Source organism: Hypomesus transpacificus, chromosome 15, assembly GCF_021917145.1.
Source record: "Hypomesus transpacificus isolate Combined female chromosome 15, fHypTra1, whole genome shotgun sequence".
Taxonomy (NCBI): Eukaryota; Metazoa; Chordata; class Actinopteri; order Osmeriformes; family Osmeridae; genus Hypomesus; species Hypomesus transpacificus.
In genome coordinates this window covers 1813777-1838542 of record NC_061074.1, presented here as the reverse complement: position 1 = coordinate 1838542, position 24766 = coordinate 1813777, and the positions used below count along the sequence as shown (strand labels likewise).

Here is a 24766-nt window from a genome sequence, read left to right as displayed (position 1 = left end):
CATGTCAGTGAAATACGACTACGACATTGGACAGCGCTCAGACGACGGTCCTAGAGGCTTCCGTAGTCCGGAAGCGCCTAGTTTACATTGACGATTTGTGTCCCAAATATAAATCTTTACAGACAGGTAACTACTCACATATAATTTTTCAAAGCATTTGTGTCTTCACATTTCTGAAATTATTTCGTTCAGAAAGAAACATTGCGATAAGCCGTAGCTAACCTGGATGCATGCATATGAACTGACGTCAGCTAACTAACTACTGTACTTCGTTAGCTTGATAGCCTTTACTGACTTTTTCCATGTTGTTCGACCCGTATCATAAGGTTTGTCAGAGAAACGATTACGTTGATAACGGTTAGAAACTTATTTTATATTTGCAGATATGGCGGATGACGCCCTGTTTGAGTTTCTCCATATGGAGATGGTGTCCCTTGTTTACAAAGACCACGCTTCCATGAACAAGGTAGCTAGCAAGCTTGGCAGTTTGATACCGAATCACAATATCGTCTCATCATTACACATGCGCATGCTGATCTGACCGTTTTTCTTTCTCTCCATAGCACGACCGGGCGACTTGTGTCTCTACCCTTGAAGGAATGGGATTTAGAGTCGGACAGGGCCTGATAGAGAGGTGGGCATCATGTTAAACATTATACCGTACTAGCCTGACCATAGACTACAAGTTTTAAGGTTATGTTAAACCCATAATTATACATAACTTGTAAACTAACTAATCAGAATCTTCCGTTGAAACTCGGACCAACAGAGCCATCAAATTGTAAGCTAACTGTTTGTAGTTGATTTAGGTCAAGGAAAGTGTTCATGTGTATTTAAAAGTTTGGATCTGCAGACACAGCCAGTGGATCTTAAACACAGTTTGTTTTACTCACATCAGGTTCACCAAAGATTCCCCTAGCTTCAAGGATGACCTGGACGTGATGAAGTTCATCTGTAAAGACTTCTGGATTAATGTATTCAGAAAGCAGGTGGACAACCTCAGGACCAACCACCAGGTGGGCTTGGCACACAGGAAGTAGCACCCACAATCTCAGAAACATTACAATTCCCATGATGCATATCCTGTTCTTTCTGTTCTATATGACTGTTGTTGTTTCCCCTCCAGGGAACATATGTTCTCCAGGACAACAAGTTTGCTCTGCTGACTCAGTTCTCCAGTGGAAAACAGTATCTTGAGGATGCTCCTAAGGTAGCACTGCATTCTACAGGCTCTCCAACACAGGTTCTCCAATACAGGTTCTCCAACACAGGTTCTCCAACACAGGTTCTCCTACACATGTTCTCCTACACATGTTCTCTTTAGGTTCTCTATAACAGGTGCCCAAACATTAGTTATGAAGGTCCCCTGTGAATACACACAAACCAACATAAACAACTCAAACATATTGGGCTGTGTGATCAGATGTTGGTCACATCTTGGTTGCTACAGTTACATGGCTGGAGGGGAATGAGGTGATCTGTAGGTTGACTTGTCGTTTATTGTGGTATTGTTGTGTGTTATGTGATTCACCGACCTGTGTGTGTGTGTTTCCAAGTACCTGGCGTACTCGTGTGGTCTGGTGAGAGGAGCACTGTCTAACCTGGGCATGGACAGTGTGGTCACTGCAGAGGTCTCTCTCATGCCCTCATGTAAGTCCAACACTGCTGGGAATGCAGAGCTCTGTCTGTCTGTCTGTCTGTCTGTCTGTCTGTCTGTCTGTCTGTCTGTCTGTCTGTCTGTCTGTCTGTCTGGTTGTGTGTCTATCTGTCTGGTTGTGTCTGTATCTGTTTGGCGGTACCCACGTTTTCCTGTCCCTGTTTTACTGCCTGTCTGTCTGCATGTCTGTCTGTATGTATGTCTGTCTGTCTGTCTGCATGTCTGTCTGTATGTATGTCTGTCTGTCTGCATGTCTGTCTGTCTGCATGTCTGTCTGTGCAATGTTTGACAGGCCTGTCTGTACCTTCCTGAATCCATCCTCTTATTTTAAACACCACTCCATACTTTGTCCCTCATAGGTAAATTCCAGGTGGTAATCCAGAAAATCTGACCCTGTCTGGACCCGGGCTAACCTATTCTGGACCTGGTCAGGCCTTCTACCAAAACCTGACAAAGAAGAACAACTTCATAATGTGAATGTTAACCTGTTGAGGGTTACGCACACTTAAAAAGATAAACACACACACACACATCCAGAAGGGTTTACTACATGTTATTTTTGTACACAGATGTTTATTTATTGTCCTGAATTTGTCAACGATCGATTATAAAGAGATATTAACGGTTAACTTTTCTTTAATAGAATTCCTAAAGCACCCAGTAGATAGTCTTTATAGTTTTTCATCCACAAATCACTGCCATCTCCTGTCTTTATTTCCAATTTGTAATTATTATTTGTGTTAAAAGGCTTTTCATTGTCTCTCTCCATCCATTAAGTTATGAGTTTACAATTTCCCTTCTTAAAATGTTTACTTTTAATAATGTGTGTCTTTGTTTTCGTTGTTCACCCCTGTAGATGTAATTCCCTTTCTTACCACTAGAGGTCAGCCTCTGCTAGATTTACTCTGCAGTCTGCCTTGAGAGTGAGTGGTAGGAAACAGTAATATATTCATGCAATAATATATTTTACATGGACACAGCAATCAATCTGCGTCAGTACGCATCAAAAGCAATAGACCGACATCATAGACCAGATTCACCATATAGTACAGATGTTTAGCAGCGGTTAACTCAAGGTCTGGAAAGTCTGGATGATATTGATGGATAAACCACAATCCTCCACTTGAATTTGGATGACCAGCGACCGTGAAAATCTAGTTCTCCCTCGGGAACGGTTTAAAATTGAACCAGATGTCACTTCTAGATGGTTCTATACATCACAGTGTGAGAGTCGAGGGACATGACTGATAGAGTATCTGGAGTTTATTTTGGTATGCTGATGGAGTCGAGCACAGATTCATGACCGTGTCTGTAAACCTGTCAGTTTGAGCCTCTGCTTGCTTCTATCACACGTTCCCTCGTGTTCTCTAGACCTCGCTACTCACAGATGTGTGCAGAGGGAGTGTGTGTGTGTCTGACAGTCTGTAGAGGGTGTGTGTGTGTGTGTGTGTGTGTGTGTGGCTAACAGTGTGTAGAGGGAGTGTGTGTGTAGAGGGAGTGTGTGTGTGTGTCTGACAGTCTGTAGAGGGTGTGTGTGTGTGTGTGTGTGTGTGTGGCTAACAGTGTGTAGAGGGAGTGTGTGTGTAGAGGGAGTGTATGTCTGTAGAGGGTGTGTGTGTGTGTGTGTGTGGCTAACAGTGTGTAGAGGGAGTGTGTGTGTAGAGGGAGTGTGTGTGTGTGTCTGACAGTCTGTAGAGGGAGTGTGTGTGTGTGTCTGACAGTCTGTAGAGGGTGTGTGTGTGTGTGTCTGACAGTCTGTAGAGGGTGTGTGTGTGTGTGTGTGTGTCTGACAGTCTGTAGAGGGTGTGTGTGTGTGTCTGACAGTCTGTAGAGGGTGTGTGTGTGTGTGTCTGACAGTCTGTAGAGGGTGTGTGTGTGTGTGTGTGTGTGTCTGACAGTCTGTAGAGGGTGTGTGTGTGTGTGTGTGTGTCTGACAGTCTGTAGAGGGTGTGTGTGTGTGTGTGTCTGACAGTCTGTAGAGGGTGTGTGTGTGTGTGTCTGACAGTCTGTAGAGGGTGTGTGTGTGTGTGTGTGTGTGTGTGTGTCTGACAGTCTGTAGAGGGTGTGTGTGTGTGTCTGACAGTCTGTAGAGGGTGTGTGTGTGTGTGTGTGTGTGTGTGTGTCTGACAGTCTGTAGAGGGAGTGTGTGTGTGTGTGTGTCTGACAGTCTGCAGAGGGTGTGTGTGTGTGTGATGGTGTAATGAGGGAGAGGGGTGTGAATGTTTGCAAGTAAGAGGGAAAAGAAAGCTGTCCTAGATATGTCTTGCCTTGAAATATAGGCCTCTTGCGGAACTGACATGTGACTTGGAACCCTCGACAAAAGTTTGAGGGTTTTCTGTTCTGCAGCTTTGCCGTGGATCTTTGCGCTCAAATTCAGAGCAGGTTAGTTAAACGACCTCCCCTTCCGCCTTTCAAGCGAAGGCATTCAGAGGAAGGATGTCAATTCTGCTACCCTCACATCTCCCGAGAGTTTCATGCGAGTCTGAATCGCTCAACTCTTACCTACTTATAAAAAAAGGATCTTCCAAGCATTGCCAACACGGTCCACAACTCAGCTGGATGGTTTCTACCTTCCAGAGGAGAAAACCCAGCGCTGTTGTCCTGCAGCAGGGCGGCACAATGGAGACCAGAGTGCAGCCCAGGGGCCTGGGGGGGGGGGGGGGGGGGGGGGGGGGGGGGGGCTTTCACCAGCTCTCTTTGTGGAGAACTTTCAAACGCTCCTTCTCTCAATCTGGGGCCAGGGTGCGTTATTGTAAACATCCTCCACCGCTCGCTCGCTCTTTCGTTCTTTCTTTTCCCCCTCATTCATTTCTCTCTGTTGAGAAGCAGGACTGTGAGGGGCTTTTATGGAGGCTCTCCCAAACACCACCATCTGTGCTGGGGAGATTTCCTTCCTCAATGTGGTTCGCTCACCCGCCCTCTTTCTCTCACTCTTTCCCTCCCTCCCTCCGTTGCTAATCTCCTTTCCATGTCTGTTACGTTTCCATCATTATAGTCGTGCTATAGTTCCCCTTTCAGTAAAACACGTAAAAACTACTATGCAAGTTTTTTTAACCAAATAAGTCCTAAATTTGTAGTCAAATCACATGTACAGCATCGGTGTCTCCGCAAATATAAAAGGAATGCTTTTTCGGAATCACATTTTCTTTACCTTTTATTTGAGACTTCATACTTCGATATTGGTTCCATTTGATGGATCTTTGACAAGATGTACAGCATTACAAATAAAGCAGTGTGTATTTGTGATCGTGTCTAATAGGTCATTTGAACCTGGTGCAAGGACTCCTGGGAGAAATCAGAGAGAGAGAGAGAGAGAGAGAGAGAGAGAGAGAGAGAGAGAGAGAGAGAGAGAGAGATAGAATGAATGAACAACCCATGAACGGGCTTGATGCCCTCACATTTACACAACAAAGTCTGCTACACACAGACAAAATGATCTGCGAGATGACCCCTCCACCTACAGAGTGTCTCTCCTGGTAGGACTGGGTGTGGGGAGAGAGGGAGGAGAGAGGGGCCGGATGCAAGACAGGCAGAGAAGAAGCTGTTGAAGGGGACCCGTGAGTGGCAGAGGAAGAGGGAACAGGGGGGTGGGGGGAGGAGAGAAGAGCAGTGGATGGATGGGGGTCTGTCAGAGGTATGGGTGAATGGACCATGGGGGAGGGAGGGACAGCTGCTGGCCTGCATAGCGCAGCATGGTCCAGTGTTTTTGGCGCTGCCTGCATCACAATTTCACCCATAAACTTAGAAGAGGAGAGAGAGGACTTTTACAAAACAACACACCCGTCAACCTCCCCCCCCCACACACACACACCACCCAGCAGCAGACCCAGTGGGTGGAATGAACCCACCTCCCTCCACTTATTCTCTTCATCCTTCTCTTTTTTCCTTTGCAGTGCACCACTCACACACATCTCAGGAGTTTGGAGATCTCATCTTGGGATGGGAGTAAGAGTCTCAGATCCACTCTGCAGCTGGGGAGTGAATGAGGGAGCACAGAGCTGCTCACTCAAAAGCTGACCCGACACACACACATGCACACGTTTACACACACACACAGTGCTCGCATGGTGCTGGGCTTTACTGATTTGTGTTGCTGTCTCTGGTTCCCTCCAGAACTCTATCTTGCTGATGGAAAGAAGGAAAGGAGAGAATACTTAATTTTCTGGCTCATACCCCTTGTAATTACTCTATCATTCCCTTGTCTCTCACACCATGTGTTTTTGTGTGTGTGTGTGTGGGTGTGTGTGTGTGTGTGTGTGTGTGTGTGTGTGTGTGTGTGTGTGTGTGTGTGTGTGGGGGGGGGGGGGGGGGGTGTTTATTGGCCTGTCACTGTCTCTGCTTTACCTCCTGCTCTGTGACATGTGACATATGGCCTCTCCAGACCAGGTTGAGTTTTCTAACTAGACAAACATACACACACAAACACACCCTAATACACACACACACCCCCCAACATCCCTGTTTCCACTTGTCCCTGCTATAACTCTTCCCTCGTTTTGAAGCAAGGGACTGAAAGAGGAGGAGTAGGAGGGAGGTGAGGGAGGGAGGGAAGGGGATGAAGCGAGGGTTAGGGAGGGTGAGGGGCTCCTGCAGGAGTAAAACGTGGGTGATTGAGAATGAGGGAGAATAAGGGAGAGGGAAGGAGGAGGGGTGAGGGGGGGGGGTTAAGAAAGGGAGGGGGAGGGGCTCCTGCCGATTGCTTCTTTGCTGCTCAGTCAGAGGAAATCTGGCTACAATACCAGAACGCCTGAACGATGCTTTCCTCTCTTTCTCTGCTGCTTCTGAAAGGATTAACTTTTTTTTCTTCTCTCTCTCTTTTTTAGGGGGGCCTGTTGCTAATCACTTCCCTCAGAGGGAGACCCAGCCTGATTAAAAGAGAGAGGGGGGGGGGGGGGTATCAAGGGGAAGTTGGGTCTTTGAGGGGGGCGACAGAGGCCTACCTGAGCCCCCCGCCAGGCGAGGAGGAGCCAGTGTAACACTTGACTAATCAAAGGCTTCTAAGGACACATAGTCTCTCTCTCTCTGCCAGGTCACTACTGTTAGAGACCTGGCCTTCTGGCCGGAGCTGCGGCTCACACTGTCAGACGGGGATCAGGAGAAGATCCACGCCGATGATCAAGTGACCCTCTGGAAACATCTGCTTCTCGTTGCGTTCGTAAAACATCGTAAACCTCGAAGCGTCAGACTTTGTTGTGGGAGTTAAGGCCCAGTCTTGTAAAAACAGATGGTTTGAAAGCTGTACTTTCTTCTGTTCGGGCATTAGCCGACTAATCTGAGCCCTCACAACAAATCTGGATAATCATACAAACTTTCAAAGTGTGGTCTCACACACACAGTCTTGTCACACACACAAACACACTGTGGTCACATGTGCTGAGCTTGGGATTGTTTAGGTTTTACCACGAGTTAAAATGCTAACATCAGATATTAGCTCTAGCTCGGCTTTAGTTTAGCATCACAAAGCAGTTTCAAACTCCAGGATCATAAACCCCCAGATAACAGTACTCAGTTCAGTATTTGTTTTTGTTTGGTATGTTTATGGTCTGTTAAACTCTATCTCTTTTGTTTTTATGGTCTGTTTGGGGTTAGGGGAGAGTCTGGGGTGAACGTGAGGGGACTGGAGTTGAGACAGGAGGGAAAGAACACTGTTCTCTCAAATCACTATAAGTGCTTCTTTCTTAAAATCACTAAAGTTCACACACACACACACCTGACAATGGAGCCAGAGTTATACAGGTATGGACGTTTAGGGTTTCACTAAGCTCAAGGCTTAGTTAATGGATTGTTCTGGTGAACCAAACAGAGTAGCACCCTTATTTTCCCCGAGCCAAGGACAAAGCCCATGGTGCCACAGGCTGTTTAGGCGTGTCCTTCTACCTGGAAGCGGTCCAGGGTCCACCTGTGGAAAGGTGTGTCCGTTTGACAGATATAAGATTAGAATGGCCATTTGGAAAGCAGAAGGACACTCGCCTACAGCAGAGTGCTTTGTTCTCAAGGCGAGACGCAGGCATCTCAAAATGGTGGTTGGTTACACCGACAGAGAAAGAGAGAGGTTTGGTTTCTTGACCCAAACACAACTTTGTGGGTTTGTGACTTTTTGTATCCCAGAGAGGTTTTGATGACTCTCTTGCCCAATCAAACTACCTCACCACAATTCAAACTTTGCTTATTTATATGAATAAAGCTACCTCAAGATTTAGTTGGACTTCACGTTACAAAACCTGTCAGAATCTACAACGACAAACTGTAGCAGTGCATTCAACTGGTATCATCTTCAACCGTTCTCAAGCGGCTGCTCGCTTCGCCAGCAGACTAAGACAACAACAGACTCTCTCTCCGCTATCCTCCCCTCCGCTGTCCTCCCCTCCTCCTCCCAGGGTGGAGCTGGTGTCCTACGGAGGGTCTTGTCCTCTCTGGCTCTGGGCAGGCCTGCAGTCGAGCCTGTCTCCCATCCTCCATGTTTACCAAATGACATGTCCCAGCAAGGCTAATCTGGCTATTGGTGCTCAGTCAACCTCACACAAGCTTTCACAGCTGACTCACCCTATGTCACTGCTGCCAAGGAACCAATGGGCTCCCTGCTGAAGAATCACCCCCTTTGTCCTGCTCCTCACCCCTCACCCCTCTCTAAACCCCCCCCCCCCCCCTCTCTCTCTCTCCACTATCTATCTGCCTGGCTGACTCTCCTTCTGACTCGTCCTGTGTCCCCCTCGTCCCCTTTTCACTGGTCTGCCTGACCCAGTCATCCCTCCTTCTCATCCCTCCCACCCCCTCCTACCCTCACCCCCTCCCCCCACCACCCCCCTCTCCACTTCTCCAATGTGTGGATGTTTAATTGAATCCACACAGGTCCGCTGTTCTGAAGAGAGGAATTGCTGGGGGGAGGGGGGTTAGTGGGAGGGTCATGTCGGAAGGTCAGAGGGCAGGTGGTGAACCCTGACCTCTGTGTGGTACCTGCTGGGCTGGCCCTTTGGGGGGGTCAGGAGAGGGCTGGATGAAGCCAGTGTAGCTAGTCCAAATGAGACCCAGCTGGAAAGGAGAGGACTGGGACTGTGCAGAAGAGATGGATGAAAGTAGAGGGGAAAGAGAGAGGTAAAGAGAGTGGGGGAGGGAGCGCGTAGGAGGGATGTTTGTTTCTAACTTTTCCCCCGTCCTCCCCCCCCGCTCCTCCTCTTCTACCTCTCAACTTCTGTCCTCCACTGCCCCTCCAAGCCCTCGTGATCCAGTCACCAGTTTATTGTTTGAGAGTCCTTCAAGAAGACAGCAGGTGAGGAGAACAAGGGGGAAAAGGAGATGGTAGAACGTTCTAGGAAGGAGGAAAGAGAAAGGAGTGATGTTTCAATCTTAAGTCAGTTTCAATTAACTTAAGTCTTAAGTTTAAAGAGCCATTAGGTCCGTTACCATGGTGAGCCACAGTCAGGAGTGACATTGACGCCTTATATGAATTAGCATACCCATACAATCATAACATTCCATTGGCAGATGCGGGTTATGAATTTGCATTTCTATACATTGAACATTCCATTCCAATGGTAGAACATCATGCATTCCGTTAAACTGACTGACATCGCAATAGGGTTGCAGTAAAGCCTAATTCACACATTGAATTGTGAACATAAAGGGTAACAATCAATAGTAGTGATGCTGTCTCAACCTTTGCAGGCTAAACCTTTGTTATTGTGTATGTGGCTATTTGGCTTCAGAAGGTTGCTAGAAGCTTCACTTTTAGCAAATGTATGTGTTGTAGATTGAATCTGAAATTGATCAAATTGCAATTTGTGTCCATTACTCTATAACCAATTTCCCATCACGACTAAGTGAAAAATTTCATGTTTCATGAATACGTCGGAAATCTCTCATTTACAGAAGATGCATGCTATATGCACTCATAGAAGTATGTGCGTGTATATATACTGTATATATGATCAGTATAAACACACTGTATATGAATATATACACACTACTGAATATATCTGAATATGCTATTAAACCCTGACCATTTTACTCAGGTTCGTGATCACAAACATAAGATCACAGGACATTCAGCCAAGCACGACGGGCAGCTTCCTGCTCTGTGTGTCCACAGACCGCTTCTAGTTCATCCACTGCTATTTCCTACTGTCTCTCTACCAGGCCAGGCCAGCTTGACCCCCCCCCCCCCCGCCCCACCAGGGAGACAGGGGGGTGATGGGGGGGTTGTCCTGCCTTGTTCACTAGGAGCAGATGTTCAGCAGCCTCCAAATAACTCCAGGCCCTCTGAAATACCCCCCCCCCCCCTTCAGCCATTTCAATAGGGTTTTATACTGAGGGTCTTGTTTTCTATACCCCCACCCTGCCCCCCTTCACCCTGGGTGAGCAGAGCAGCACAGGGCCCAAGGGCCCGCATGTGTTTCTGACATTACTGAATGTCTGCTTATGATGCGGGGGTCTGTATGTGAGAGAAAGAAGGACAGAGAGACAGACAGAGAGAGACAGAGAGAGAGTCAGAGACAGAGAGACAGACAGAAAAAGAGAGAGAAAGAGAGAGACAGAGAGAGCCAGAGAGACAGACAGACCCAGAGAGAGACAGAGAGAGACATAGAGAGCCAGAGAGAGACAGAGAGAGGGAGATAAGGTAAGTTTGAGGGCCCGTTAGCTTAGCCACTGTCCTGAAGCATAGAGGGGTCTTGTTACCTGAAGTGTAAACATACTGCTTGACCATCAGATCAGATATCTATATACACACACACACACAGATAGCCTGAGGCGTGAGGGTGTGTTTACCTGTCGTTGTGCCTTGATAGAGTGATTCCACCCCCCTTAAGAAAAGAGATTGTTTTGGTTCATTTGAGTACGTCTCTGTGTGAGTGCATGTGTCCGAGTGTGTGTGTCTAAGCGTGTGTGTGTGCCTTAGCATGTGTGTGTGAGCGTGTGTGTGTGAGCGTGTGTGTCTAAGCGTGTGTGTGTGTGAGTGTGTGTGAGCGTGTGTGTGGCTGATCCCCTGTGGTGAATCCTGCTGGTGGGGTGTCCTCCTCCTCACCTGTTAAAGACATGTCAACAGATAAACTGTGTGGAGGGCAAACACAAACATAGACACACACACACACACTCATGCACAAACACAAGACTCAAACACATACTCTCACACACAAGCACACACGTGTCCATGATGATTAAACAAACCAGACTCCCTACTGGTTCACTACCGTCCCTGCGCCAATGTAATCATAGCACGCATGCACGACACACACTCATCTGGAGAGTCAGCCCTAGAACCTGGAGAGGCATGTTTCACAACAAGAAAAAACGGAACTAAGATTTTCATTAGACACCCCATATCATCAACAGAGGGTGTTAGCAAAAAGGTTTGGTTTTAATCTCTGGGTGAAGAACTGGGTTACTTTTGACATGCTCTGCACCTGTACATATAGCATTAGCATGACAAAGCTAACGGAGGCTACAATGACTGGCCTGAAAGAGAGGTTTGAGACAGGCTGAGGAGTTACTTTTCATCTGTTCTGACTGACTGGCGACCACGTCAATGCAGAACCGTTCCTATACAGCTTTTGTTGAAACTGTCTTTTGTTTCAGGTCCTGGAGTGTATGTGTTATGTGTGTGTGCTTGCGAATGTGTGTGTGTGTGCATGCATGCGTGTGGATGTTTAGGTGCATGTGTACGATTTAGCGACACACAACAAATGTATTTTTTGGAGGCCTGTTTTAAGGTCTGTTTCGAGGTGTGGTTTGGCAGGAAACCGTGCATTGTAGTTAGGATAGGAGTTTCTTCATGCATTCCCACACAGAGGAACATGCATGCACACACACACACACACACACCCTGTGTGTTGGCATGAGTGATGAAGGGAGGTGGAGAGGTCTGGAGAGGTCTGGGGTGTGTGGAAGGGGGTGGGAGGGCGGGGGGGGGGGGGGTCTGGAGGGGAGCAGGGAGGGGGGGGGGGGGGGGTCGGAGGAGTGCCTCCTGACACTGTTGTGATTAAGGATTAGAAAGGGGGGGGCGCACGGATAGCCCTCTCTCTTTTCTCCTGCCTAAACAATCACCCTCCCTCCCCCCTTTTCCTCCTCCCTCCATTCCCCTCCTCCCCAAAGCCTTTCCCCCAGCCTCTCGGTGTCTCCGCTCCCCCCCCCCCCCCCCCCCCCCCCCACACTCCTCAACGGGGGAGGGGGAGGCATTGTAAGCCAGCCTTAAAGCTCCTTACTCATTATGCTCTAAAGCCCCCATTACCCCAGCTGAGAACTCCTCTGCTCCACCCCCCCACCCCCCGCCAACCCCCCTCCTCATCACCCCTTCCCCTCCACCTCTTCCTCCACTCCTCCTCCACCCCTCTTTCTCTCAGCCCCCCTCCCTCCTAACCACACAAACCCCCTCTGCCTGACTCACCCCAGTTTGCAGCCTCTGTGACGTTAAACACTGACAAGCCTAATGCTCCCCTCAACAGTACTCTAAACAAACCCTAAACAAACTCCCAGATGCCTGTTTACCCCACTAATGGCTTGTACTGAGGACCAACAAGTTTGGGAGTGTGTGTGTGTGTATGTGGGGGAGTGGTCCGTGTATAACGAAACAGAACCAGAGTTCTAACCATACCATTAACCATATGTAATTTACACTAAATGCAGTCCTTCCTATAACCAATAGGGAGAGAAACCACTGGGTTGTTCTGCTGAGCAATATTTTGACGCTATGTTGTAGAAATGAATATCCTATATTTTAAACGGATTCACTTTACTCATCGAATCCAGTAGTTTTTTTTTTGTATCCCCTTTTAACGAGCCTGACGAAGCGCTTAATTATACATTGTCTGGATGTGAACATGCTCTCAAGAACCCTTCTGGTGACCTCTGCCCTGTCCACAGGACAGTTCATGACATCATCGTGTTCTGAGAGGCCGTGCAGACCACAGACAGGGCCCAACCCAAACAGTCACCGTCTCTGGGCCTTTGTCCCTGTCTGAAGTTATGTTGGCTGAAGGATGAGGCTGGAAGAGCTAAAGAGTTTGGCCATATAAGACCCTCCAGTCAGCCTGCTCTCGGGCTCCAGAGGGCCCTGGACTCCGCCTCCCTGCCCATCAGGAGGACTGATGGCCTGGCATGGGGAGACTCCGGCCCTCCCCCACCCTGGCTCTCAGCTCCCCCTTCCAACAAAGGAGAGAGGCTTGTTAGAGTGGGGCTTCATAGTGAAGGACCGCCTCTCTATAGAGCTGGACACAGCTGGGGTTCCATCAAGATTAGGAAACCAGAAATAACCAAATGTTTCTTCATCCTTGTTTTACAGTTGTTATAAAACCAGTGGTTGGCATGAGGAAACCGACTGCCTAGCGTCTCCTTCCCCTCACCGTTAACCCACCAACAGCCTCTGTTCGCACAACGCCAGTCCTGGTGGTGGCTCCAACCAGTCCTCTGCCCTGTATTTCAAGTGCAGCACAATTATCTTCAACTCAATTCACTGTGTTAATCCCAACGGAAATTCAACCCGGCCATAGCCATGTTGTTATAGGCTAATCTTGGCCCTGGGTTTCCAAAATGTCTGATTGGTGAGAGTATATATCCGTGTTATCGCTAGTAGGCTGTCCTGACTCTCGTCTCACCTCACACACCCCTGTTCTGTTTTGTCTTGTCACCTCTTCACTTCTGGCCTTTCATGTCTCATGTCTTCACAGGGGAAGCTTCAACACCTCTCATATCAAAGGTCTTTCCTGAAGCTAACAGTCTCCTGTCTGCAGTGTAGCAGTGACAGGGGAGCTGGCTATCCTAGGGCTGTCACTCATTTGCGAAAGGCCTAATGTTTTTATGTGATGAATTTAACTTGTAACTTAACTACTCTTGGTAAATGTAGCCTTTGAGTTGGCTACTCCCATGCAACCATGAATGGGACTATATAGCTTTCACGCACATTCACGTTTTGCCTCATCTCTCTGGGTTCTGGTGAAGAAGTTCTGATTTTGGCTGGGTTCAATACTATCGAATGAACACATCGAGTATGTTGTGTGTGATTTTTTTGTCTTTGCTACGTTGCTTTTTTCAAATAAACTAGGCCTACCACTATATAATTTTGCCACCATCCTTAAAAATACTGTGACAGAAAGTGCAATTTGTGCTCGTGGCAGACTCGTTGGGGTGGATGCAACTGTAGCAAATTTGTCACGGGGCAGTTTTGTGGGTTAAAAGGTTAGGCTATCTAAAACGTTTCTTGGTCTCTATTATTAAACACGATAGAACCAACAGGTTGTTTTGGCATTCGAAACTTCGGTGTGCGATTAACTTACTAAGAAACACAAGAGCACAAAACAAGTAACATTACATCACACTTTCTGCATTAGGCATGTTTGTGGGCGGGATAAATAGAAAAGAGAGATGCGGAGGCGTGGTCATCTCGTACAGTGGTGGCATTAAAACCACGTGTACCCACACACAGGGAAAAATTCGCAGACAACTTTGGAAACTTATACTATCCGAAGCAAGCTTTCTAGACAGTCTACCAACTTAAACCGTCGCTTCAGAGGGGATCTAAGATTCGGTTAGCGGACATGCCGTTGTATGCACTCAATCAGTTTCTTGATTTGGAAGAGGTTATGTGCAAGGTAATTTATTTATCACTACTTAAACTAAGCTAGTAACGTCAGCGCGTGCTTGGGAATGTGGATGCAGTTAGATAGCTGTAGCTAGCGAACGCCAGCTTCGTCACACATGTTGCATGCATGCACAGAAATAGCTATAAATTATCTAGCATTGGCTTTACCTTGACTTCATATTTAGGATTATGCAGATTCAATCGGTGTGTCCGTACATTAAACATAGCTCCACTGTGGGCATGTTTGTATAAATTAAGTTTCCCCAGTCCTCAGATGGAAAGGCAACCATCGTTAGTGCGTCTCTTGTGCACGAGTAAAGTTAACTTTTAGTAACGTCCGTCCTCTCAACTGTGAGATTGGCTAATATCAGGTTGCTGCTCGTGTGTAAACTAGTAACACAGAACAAAAACACTGCATAAGCAGAGCTAACACAACTTCCGTGATCATAAATCCATACTTTTCACGCTGCACAGAACACTTGTTGCATTGGCAATGTCATGCAGTGTTTACCAACGCAATAGGAAGCTACATATCTTTGACAAGTAACTGCTAGACCCGTCGTGTTCATTGTATAAAAACAACTAGTCATTATTTTTACGTCTACAGTTTTGGAACTTTTTTGTGCACTTTTTGAATGGTCACACTGATACGGATTCAAAACATATCTCTTAACCAGCTATCTAGGGCAAGTCAAGCGCTACCATTGTAGTTGTTTTTTTTGTTATTCGTGCACTGTAGAGGCACATCTAGCCAGCTAACTTGCAAAACGGTAGTTAAAATGAGCTGAGCAAACACCTTTTGATCGAGCACGCTTCAAAAATCAACAGGTAGTCTGGCAACAAGCTAGCGACCTAGAAAAAAATGTGCTAAGTGTGTAGTGACAATTTAGAGTTTAGACTTTTTAACAACTAAAAACAAACGCTATATATTTTTTTTTTTTTACACCTTCTTGGAAATCTTTACGTTGGAATAGGGTAACATTAAAATACTACTCAATGGTAAGATAAACAACTAGAAATGGCATTGGTGCGCTGTTTAACTAACCACGTCAAAGATTGACTGCGTTGTTAAGATAAGATCAGATGTTGACCATCACGAGTGCACCTTACGTTAGTCCACAGTACGATCGCCTTGCATGGTCCTTACGTTGAGGTTCCCTGATACGTCCTAGGTAGTATCTAGGTAGTGAAGATGGTTAGAATGTATGTAGCATTCTGTCATCCTATGTTTAGTTAGTTATTATTTGCTGTAGGTGGATGAATGTTATGTTGGGAAGAGATGAAAAGCCCATCGCTGTGAGCAAATACTGATGTTTCTCTCTTATAGCAGCTGCTCAGTCTGGATCTGAGAGAAACCACCGGACCCCCAGGCCTACCCCAGAGGCCCATAGGCTACAAGAAACCCAGTGCTCCCTGCTCCCTGTCCTCCCTCTCCTCCTCCAGCTCTCCTATGTGCCCTGACCCACCCCAGCCTGCAGCCCTGGCCTCCAGCCACTGGGGGCAGCCCCTTGAGCGCTGGAACAGAATGTCTTTCTGGGCGGAGCGCTCTGTCAGCATGGTGGAGACCGGTTCCAGCAGTCTGGGCTGGGCTTCCTCTCCCGGTGAGCCCAAACAGCCGGCATCTCTCAGCCCTTCTCCTCTCTCCTCCTCCTCCACCCTCCTCACCTCCCCCACATCCTCCTCTTCCTCCTCCATCTCCTCGCGCTACAAGACCGAACTGTGCCGCACCTTTGCCGAGAGCGGAATCTGCAAGTATGGGCCCAAGTGCCAGTTTGCCCATGGGCAAGACGAGCTGCGGGATTTGAACCGACACCCCAAGTACAAAACGGAGCCGTGCCGCACCTTCCACACCATCGGCTTCTGCCCCTACGGCATCCGCTGTCACTTCGTCCACAACAACGAGGACGACCTGGGGCCCCCTGGCCGCCCGGGGCCTGCCCGCACTCACAGACCCCCCGTCTTCAGGCACAGCTTCAGCTTCGCCGGCTTTCCCTCGGCCCCCGCCCTGGAGCCATCGTCCCTGCCCTCCCCATTCCTCCGCACCCCCTCCTCCTCCCCCCCGGCTGCCGACATCACAGACCTGCTGTCACATGCCTTCCAAGAGGAGGACTGCGTGTTCGAGCCCGCCCCAGCCTACCCCAACGCCCAGGCCCGAGATCCCCAGTCTCAGTTTCTCCCCTCGCCCGACTCTGCGTGCGGCCTGTCCCCCGGTACCTGTCTCCTGGAGCAGAGCCCCCCCGTGGGGCCCACCCTGGGGGTCCGCAGCTTGTCCTACACCTCCCTGTCTGACCAGGAGGGGGCGTGTAGCTCGGCCAGCAGCATGACCGGCTCGGATTCTTCCGGAACAGACTCCAGCGGCCGCCGCCTGCCCATCTTCAGCCAGCTCTCTGTCCCTGACGACGGCTTTGTTAGCGACGCCTGCAGCGCCAGTTTCTTCCTGTAGGGGGCGGGCCGTATTGCCACCCATCCCTTTCTGGCCAACACAACCACCCACCACCCAGTCTGCTGGTGAAATCGTTTTAAAGAGACAGTGACTGTATACCTACTGTGTAGTATTGTATTGTGCAGGCAGATGCTTGGGACAAAAAAAAGTCTCCTCAGTTTCACCACAACAAATGACACTGCTGAGGGTGCTACTCGTCAATTGAAACGGTGACGGAACCTTCCAGAATGTCTCGTAATGTAGATGCCAAAGACTTGTGTCTGCCTGGTGGTCAGCTTTTCCACAAGACGGTGGGGAGACATTTAATATGGTATTTTTTTTCATAATATATATCTTTTTTTTTTTCATGAGCTGGGGGAAAGCTCTGTTTTCCACTCCAGTAGTGATAACCTTCCTGACTTCAGAAAGGTATACCTTTTTTCTTTTTTTTGTCTTCAAACTCACGTGTTTTAAATGAACTCCTGTGCCCGTGAGCTGTTAGGCAGGTTCATTTCATTGTTCCGAGTTCGTCAACCCGCAGTCGGTTCTATTTTAGATCAAAAGCTTGAATCGGTTTCCTGACTTGGTGAGTGCAGCTGGTGAGAATGGATCAGAGTTTTCACCCATGTTGTTGTTTTCCTGGCCAAATCAGTTAGACTTTTGCTAAATGCAGAAGCTCTGAAGATGGGGTCGGGGGGTTTGGATGGACCTCTCGGGCGTGTGTGCGCTCTCTAACCTTCTCTGTTGTGATGAGCAGACCTGGGTGTGTTGTGTAAAACCGTTGTAGGATCAGCCGTGCTCTGCATCTCTCCTGTCTGCTTCATCAGACAACATGACCAGACTGAAGGGTTTTGGATGTTGTGGACCTCCCTGAGTTTCCTTAGGAGCCTAGTGGATAGTGTGTCTGACATTTTGGTAGCTGGTTCTCGCGAGAGTCTTTCACATCCTATTTAAATGCCTTTTCGACCAACTTGTTTCCAGCATGTTTAGAGTTAAAGCAGAATCTTTAGTAAATTAATTTGTTTAATTTATTTTTAATGTATTTATAGAGATACTTTTTTGAGTTTTCTGTATTAAGTTTAATATATTGTTGGGGTTTTTTGTACTTGAAATAAAATGTTCTTTTTTTAAAAAGATGGTGGTTGTTCGTAATAAAAAGATGTGCTTCAGACGTTCTTAGTGGTGTAATCTGTTCCTAAGATAAACAAGCTAATTATAGGCACATCATACACATGTATAACTAGTCATATAGAAAGCTCAGTAATCACCAGATAGATTAATCTCTGGTGTCCTTCGCTACCCCCAGAAGAGTGTTTGTGACTGTGTAAAGAGTTAGTGTGTGTGTGGGAGTAGCCTTGCAGATCAGATTTCATATGGAGATAAGATTGCTGGGTCTCTGTCCTTCCTGCTGAGAGAGAGAGAAGGCCTTCACATCCAAGCGGTATCCTCTCAAAACAAATTGTAGTTCTACTGCCCTGTTAACAAGCAATAGCAGAGCGCTTAACATATTGCCATAGAAGTGCACCCAAACCAACCTAAACACTTAAAACAGGCAAGAAAAAATGCCCATGAATATAAGAATCCTTGGGAGAAACAATCCAGAGAGAGATCCCCACCTCCAGAGATAGTCGTGGACAGAGAGGTGAAACCCATCGGCTGAATATCTGCTCCTCATTCTGCTTCTCCATCCTCCTGTCTTCTTCTTGGGTGCTTTTAGCCTCTTAGTTTCCATTGTCTTTTCTCCTCCGCCTCCATCTTGTGTGTCCACACATGACCTTCTCTCCCCACTGGTCCTCACAGCAGCTGTCCACATCTCACCAGAGACCAGATGAATATTAACTAAGATGTAAACCAGCAATGGCCTGATATAACTGCCCCCCCCCCCCCCCCCCCCCCCCCCCCCGCCTATACAGACACTGTCACAAACCCCCCCCCCCCCCCACACATCATCATACACAGTCACCACCATACACACCATCATGCAAACACACCCTACACACACTCACAACGTCATAGACACACAAACACAGTCACACACCCACACCCAGTCACTGACTCCCCCACCTCCCTTTCTCGAACAAAAACACATAATCATCTTTACGAACAAAGTCTTGTGAATGCCATCCCATAATGGTTGTCCTTTTTAACGCGTTGATCTTCTGCTCCCCCGGTCAGAACCCCCAGGTCACCGCGGCAACCACAAAGAGTCCCTGGAGACAATGAGGAGGTGGGCGGGGCTACTTTACGCTCGGCTGTTCAGGAATGGGACACAGATATAGTTCATCATTCCCTTGTCAACAGGACAATAAGATGGGATGACTGCCATGGAGAAGGTAGGGGCTGGGAAAGGGTTAAACATGTCTGCCTGTCCTTTATCATGTGGTTGTTGTGTGTGTGTGTGTGTGTTTGAATGTGTGTGCGCGTGTGAAAGAGACTGGTGCTGGTGTGTGTGTATGTGCACTTGTTTGGGTCTGCCTGCGTACTTTGTGTGAGTGTGAACTGGTGTGAGACTGGTGGGTGTGTGTATGTGAGTTGATCTGAGACTTGTGTATGTATGTGTGTGTGTGTGTGTGTGTATGTGTGTGTACAGGGCTCTGAGAAAGAATCCCCATCGCCCAGTGAGCTGGTACAAAAGCAGCAGCATTCCCTCACAGAGCAAGCCTGTCTGCAGGGCCAGCAGATGGCTCATTCAGAACACGGGTCGACCATATGGTCCTCCCAGAGACGGGATCTCCTCCAGGGAGGGGGGGGGGGGGGGTCATGCCCCCTGCACGTATCCCTGAGAGGGAAAGGGGGAGTGGAGCGGTGGGGGGGAGGGAGGAAGAGGGGATGGAGGAGGGGTGGGGGTGAGGGGGCGGAGAAAAGGAGAGAGGAGGACTTTTGCACTACATTCAATTCCTGTAATTTTGTATTTTATATTTTATTTTATATTGTAATTTGTCAACTTATATTTTATTTTATGCCCACTTTTATTCTATTTTAGTGTATTCCACTTATTACTGCTAGTTTTAGTACAGTTAGACCACATATTTAAATTTAAGATTCCTATATGTTTATTGTATGCACCTTCCTGCCAAAGCAAATTCCTTGTCAGTGCAAACTTTTATGGCGAATAAATCCCTTTCTGATTCTGATTCTGAGAGATGTGGGGGAGGACGCAGGGAGAAGGGAGAGGTGGTGCTGGGTGTCTAAACAGATGAATGCAAACAGACTTCCTCCCCCAAAGTGTCTTTCCCGGAGGGTGGGTCAGTGGAACGTGAACACCTCAGTTAGAATGCCGATTCGCTGTGGAGGTGGAAGGAAGCTGCCTGTTTTCCTCGTTGTTACGTGGAACCAGCGAGCTGTTTGGTCCCTGTGCCTCTCTAAACCCCCGCCTGCACAATGAGCTCCTGATGACTGCTGTCATGAGGCTGGAACTTTCTTCTGTCAAATTGGAAGACACTGACAGTAACATGTTCGGTTTTCCAATAAATATAGATATAATCCACGTATTTTAGAGGAACTTTATTTGAACTTAATTCAATTGTTAATATGTGAGCACAGATCAACAAGTAGGCAGATACACCATGGAAGCAACAAGTGTCCTGCCTTTTTGTACATGCAGTATCAATGCCAGCCACTAGAGGTCAGCAAAAGGCTGTGGAATCTTCATATCCCTCCTGGCTTACAGATGAGACATTCTGGATACACAGAGACTTATTAACTTCCTACTATGAGAATTGTAGAGATAGATGTAACCTACAGTCATATGTCTGATGGTTGGTAACATAAAGTGCTTTTGTCACTGTTTACCATTGATTTAAGGGTATTGATTGTAAGGGATTGATTGTACATGTACTTGTAAGTCGCTTTGGATAAAAGCGTCTGCTAAATAAATACATGTAATACAATGTGTGTTTGAAACTGGATCCTGGACTTCCTGTCAGGCAGAAGAGGTGAGAATGGTTAACCTCTGACCCCTGACCCTCGCAGCTCCTCAAGGCTGCGTTCCCAGTCCCCTTCCTGTCTGGCCCCTTCTGACGTCATCCACAGGTCCACAGACGACACGACGACGATGACACTGTCTAAAGATAGGAGGTCAACGCCTTGGTCACATGGTGCCAGGACAACGACCTCTCTCTCAAGACCCCTCTCATCTGTAAGACTCAGGGGACAATCGCGAACATAGGGAATTCGGTGATGTGGCGGGGAGAGAGGGGTTGTTGTGTGTGTGGGTGTGTGTGGGTGTGTGTGTGTGTGTGGGTGTGTGGGGGGGGGGAGGGGGTTAGACGTCCTCCGTGTCTTCATCAGTGAGGATCTCCCCTGGTCCAGGCAGTCTGTTGTTTTTGTGGCAACAATCCCACCTCAAACCAACCAATCAGAATCTCTGCCTGACGGGTGCTGACCATCAACATGTCCATGGCTTCACTTCCTCTTCCTGCAGGGCTCACTTCCAGTCTCTGACACGCAGGGCAGCAAGAGGCAGGAAGTAGTGGAGGTCTTCTCAAGGGCCTTATTCTGCTTTCCCCCTCTCTGTCTTTCTGTCTTTTAATCTCCACCTCTCTTTCTGTCTGTCAGTCTCCCCCTCTCCCTCTGTCTTTCAGTCTCCACCCCCCCCTTTCTCTCTCTCTCTTTTTATTTCTCACGCTCAGTCGTTCCAGTTTTTTTCTTGGTAAATGATTGCCATGAAACACCTCCTTTGAAATGAAGAGATGTTCATCATCCTTCATCAGCTATGACACAGAATAACAGCCTCAAGGGTTTCCCATAGATAATGGGGTCCGTCAAAGAGACTGATGCCGTGGGAGGATTGTTCCATCACTTCCTTCTTTGGTGTTTGGGTATTGTTTTATGTTTAACACTTCAGATCACATATGTAACTACCATTCTGATTTGAAATGACATAACAGTTTGACTTTGAGTCAACTTTGAATGCCAACCGTCACCTTCCAGTCTTACCTTCTCGTTCTGTGTATGTGTGTGTGTGTGAGAGAGAGAGAGAGACAAGATAGCTTGAAACTGTGTTTGCTAGTTTTGAAATCAGTACAGTACATTCTCTGGTGAGCATAATATTGACTCATGGAGCTGCTTTCTAGCACAGTGTGGACTGCTACTGTGGGTGAAGAGACCCAGCCCTGGACCTGGTGGAGGATGAGGGGGAGGAAGAAGAGAGAAGGAGAATGCTCCCTACCGATCACTGTTGCTGTCTATATAGTGTATGATCTCTCTTTCTCCCTCCCTCTCTCCTTCTGTCTTTCTCCTTCCTTTTCTCCCTCCCTCCCTCCCTCCCTCCCTCCCTCCCTCCCCTCCCTCCCTCCCTCCCTCCCTCCCTCCCTCCCTCCCCTCCCTCCTCCATGCGTGTGTGAATCTGTTCCAGCCCTCCAGGCGTTCTATCCCCCAGCAAGACTTGCCCAACACTGTTCTCCCAGCGCTGAGAGAACATGTGTAGGTGTCGCAACGCAAGCTGCTGCGGGTAAAATTCTGCCCGCAAACAATCCAGTTCCTTCTTCCCCTCAGATGTTTTGCAAGAAACACCGTTTGGCCTCAGAATCCTGGGAATGTGAGGAGTTAGAAAACACACCCTCCCTTGCTGGGATGAATCCCAGTTTTGGTGGAGAGGAGGACAGTGTGTGCTGTTTTGTTTGTATATAAACCGGATGACCAGCTTTTTCCCCTCAAGTGACCTTCGACCTGGAATGGTTGCCATGGCGTTGACCTCGTGGCGAGGGAGAGCTCAGGGAGGGTACGCCAGAACAAACGCCAAGCACAGCCTCGTGATCGGAACGTTGTTTGGTTTCAATGTGTGTGGTTATTCATTCCTGGGGCCCACACCGCTGATAAGGGAGGTGGAGTGTGTGTGTGTGCCTGTGGGCGGGTATGTCTACTTGTGTGTGGTGTGTGTTTGTGCATGTGCGCAATACCACAGATGCATTTTGCAACTACAAAATAATTTCCCTGGCTGTCAGAGGCGTTTCACCCTGTAGCTCAATACAGATACTCCATCTCAACCCCCCCACTCTCTTCCCCTTCTCTACATCTCTGTCTCCCCACCTCTTTTTCTTCTCTGTCTCCCCTCCTCTCTCTCTCTCTCTCTCTCTCTCTCTCTCTCTCTCTCTCTCTCTCTCTCTCTCTCTCTCTCTATCATTCTCTTTCGCGCCCTTCTCACTCTGTGCCCGTCTCTCTACTGTCCTCTCTCCCTCTTTCTCAGTATCTCTCTCTTACTCTCTCTCTTGCTCAGTCCCTCTCTCTCTCATGCCCTTCTCACTCAGGCTCTCTACTCCTCTCTCTCCCTCTTTTTGTCTCGGTGTCTCTCTCTCTCTCTCTCTCTGATCCTTCAGCACTCACCTCTCTGGCTCAGAGACCATCAGGGGTGAGCACTGACAGCTGGAGACACAGTGATTGAGACAGGAAAAAAGATCATCAATCCCAAAAGCTCTACTGTTATGTCAGAGTGGTTTCAGGGCTGTGACAGTGTGTGTGTGTGTGTGTGACAGTGTGTGTGTGTGTGTGTTGAGTCAGAAGACTTGTGAGGCTGTTTGAAATCTGGGTCACAGACCAGCCCTGTAAATAGTTCCAGTCTTCAAGTATGAATGTAAACACCCCCAGTCAATCTCCCTATGAGACCAACTTCTCAGTAAGATCCTGCCTGTTTCCCAATACTGCCAATTTCCCTGCCTGACTGCCTGTCTTGCTGACTGCCTCTGACTGCTCTCTCTCTCTCTCTCTCTCTCTCTTCTTTCTCTCTCTCTCTCTCTCTCTCTCTCTCTCTCTCTCTCTCTCTCTCTCTCTCTCTCTCTCTCTCTCTCTCTCTCTCTCTCTCTCTCTTTCTCTCTCTCTCTCTCTGCCTGTGTGTCTAATCATGGGCATAGTGCTTGAATGGGCAAATGAAGTGTTTGTACAGGACAGTGTCACTATATAAACTATCCCTTGTCAGAAAGAAAAAGAGAAGGGGGGGATGTGGAGATACAGAGTGAGAGAGAGAGGAAGAGATAAATAGAGGGATGAAGAAAGAGTGAGACACACATTAAGAGACCAATGGAGAGAGAGTGAGAGACAGAAAGAAAGAGAGCGAGATAGAGAGAACAGAGAGAGAGTTAGCAGGAGAACAGCAGTGTTTCTCCTGAAAGCCCAGCTGAGACTCAGCCTCCCAGCCTCCTGACTGGCAGGCCTGCATCAGGGGGCTGGACTCTGACGTCAGGGGGCTGGACTCCTCGCTGCGTTTTGGGGATGTTTGCCAGGCCAGCAGGATGAAACGCAGGGTCTGTGTACTCACCCCCCCCCCCCCCCCCCCCCCCCCCCCCCCCCCCCCCCCCCCCCCCCCCCCCCGAACCCACCCCCACCACTGCCCAACACCGTTCCCAGGCAACCGGGCCTAAATATTGATCCGTGTTGTTTGATGAGCGGGATTGAAACACGCTGCAAGACAATCGTGTCTGATGACGTGTCCGTCTTGTCTCTCGTCGTTTCCCACCAACGGCGTTCTCCCATTCAGCTCCTTATCAGCCCCCCCCCCGAACCCCCCACTCCCGCCCTGCCCCGGCCGGGTCCCATAATTCCCGGCTCTGATCTATGAGGTGGTTCTTAGACAACCATGTCTTCCCAAAGTCGCTATGGAAACCGATCGATTCCTTTATGTGACCCGTGTTTCCAGATCATTCCTTGTGTGTGTGGGTTTAAATGTGTGTGCACTCATGCTTCTGTGTGTGTGTGCGCATGTGTGTGCGTGCGTGCGTGAAAGTATGCCCTCACGAGCATGTGTGTGCATGTGTGCGCGAGACCTTATGTACACGTGTGTGAGAGTGCATTTACTAAATGCTCAGCGAAGAAAACCTAAATGGACGGATGTGCGTCCATGTGTGTGTTTGTGTGGGTGTATGTGTGTGTGTGCAGGCCTTCCACTCCAAGGAGAGAGAGAAAGGGTCCATTAGGTAGCTGAGCATGGGAGGGTTGATCCCTCATCGTAAAGCAGAACGGTGACAGAGTGGCAGGGTGACCCTGAGTTCACCCGCACTAAACACTGACCAATCACCTGCTGCTGCAAACACACAGCGCTGGTACACTGGTACGCTGGTACACCACAGTACGTCACAAGACAGTCTCACTAATGACATTGGATTGAAGTACATCATGTGGTATTTAT

General features: G+C 48.3%; 2 protein-coding genes across 4 annotated transcripts; both read left to right on the top strand.

Moving 5' to 3' along the window:
• Window positions 1-25: 25 nt before the first annotated feature.
• On the top strand, window positions 26-2476 carry trappc6bl (trafficking protein particle complex subunit 6B, like). Its single transcript, XM_047036237.1, has 7 exons — window positions 26-126; window positions 384-466; window positions 564-634; window positions 899-1016; window positions 1127-1210; window positions 1557-1650; window positions 2017-2476. Exons 2-7 carry the CDS (start codon window positions 386-388, stop codon window positions 2046-2048), a joined length of 480 nt encoding a protein of 159 aa, XP_046892193.1. The 5' UTR covers window positions 26-126; window positions 384-385; the 3' UTR covers window positions 2049-2476.
• Window positions 2477-14051: 11575 nt separating this feature from the next.
• zgc:114130 (uncharacterized protein LOC570332 homolog) lies at window positions 14052-17799 on the top strand. 3 transcript variants are annotated; one of them, XM_047035735.1, is made up of 2 exons: window positions 14052-14235; window positions 15556-17799. In XM_047035735.1, exons 1-2 carry the CDS (start codon window positions 14182-14184, stop codon window positions 16666-16668), a joined length of 1167 nt encoding a protein of 388 aa, XP_046891691.1. In that variant the 5' UTR covers window positions 14052-14181; the 3' UTR covers window positions 16669-17799. The 3 variants fall into 3 exon arrangements, with proteins under 3 accessions (XP_046891691.1, XP_046891690.1, XP_046891692.1); XM_047035734.1 differs by having other exon boundaries at window positions 15553-17799; XM_047035736.1 differs by lacking the exon at window positions 14052-14235 and adding an exon at window positions 14268-15224 and having other exon boundaries at window positions 15553-17799.
• Window positions 17800-24766: the final 6967 nt, after the last annotated feature.

What these genes read in the sequence shown, in the direction of transcription:
- trappc6bl (XM_047036237.1), top strand. Translation starts at nt 386, where the DNA reads ATGGCGGATGACGCCCTGTTTGAGTTTCTCCATATGGAGATGGTGTCC. An exon ending in GGACAGGGCCTGATAGAGAG is followed by an intron (nt 635 to 898) that starts GTGGGCATCATG and finishes TACTCACATCAG; the next exon opens with GTTCACCAAAGATTCCCCTA. An exon ending in ATCTTGAGGATGCTCCTAAG is followed by an intron (nt 1,211 to 1,556) that starts GTAGCACTGCAT and finishes TGTGTTTCCAAG; the next exon opens with TACCTGGCGTACTCGTGTGG.
- zgc:114130 (XM_047035734.1), top strand. Translation starts at nt 14,182, where the DNA reads ATGCCGTTGTATGCACTCAATCAGTTTCTTGATTTGGAAGAGGTTATG. An exon ending in TGGAAGAGGTTATGTGCAAG is followed by an intron (nt 14,236 to 15,552) that starts GTAATTTATTTA and finishes TCTCTCTTATAG; the next exon opens with CAGCTGCTCAGTCTGGATCT.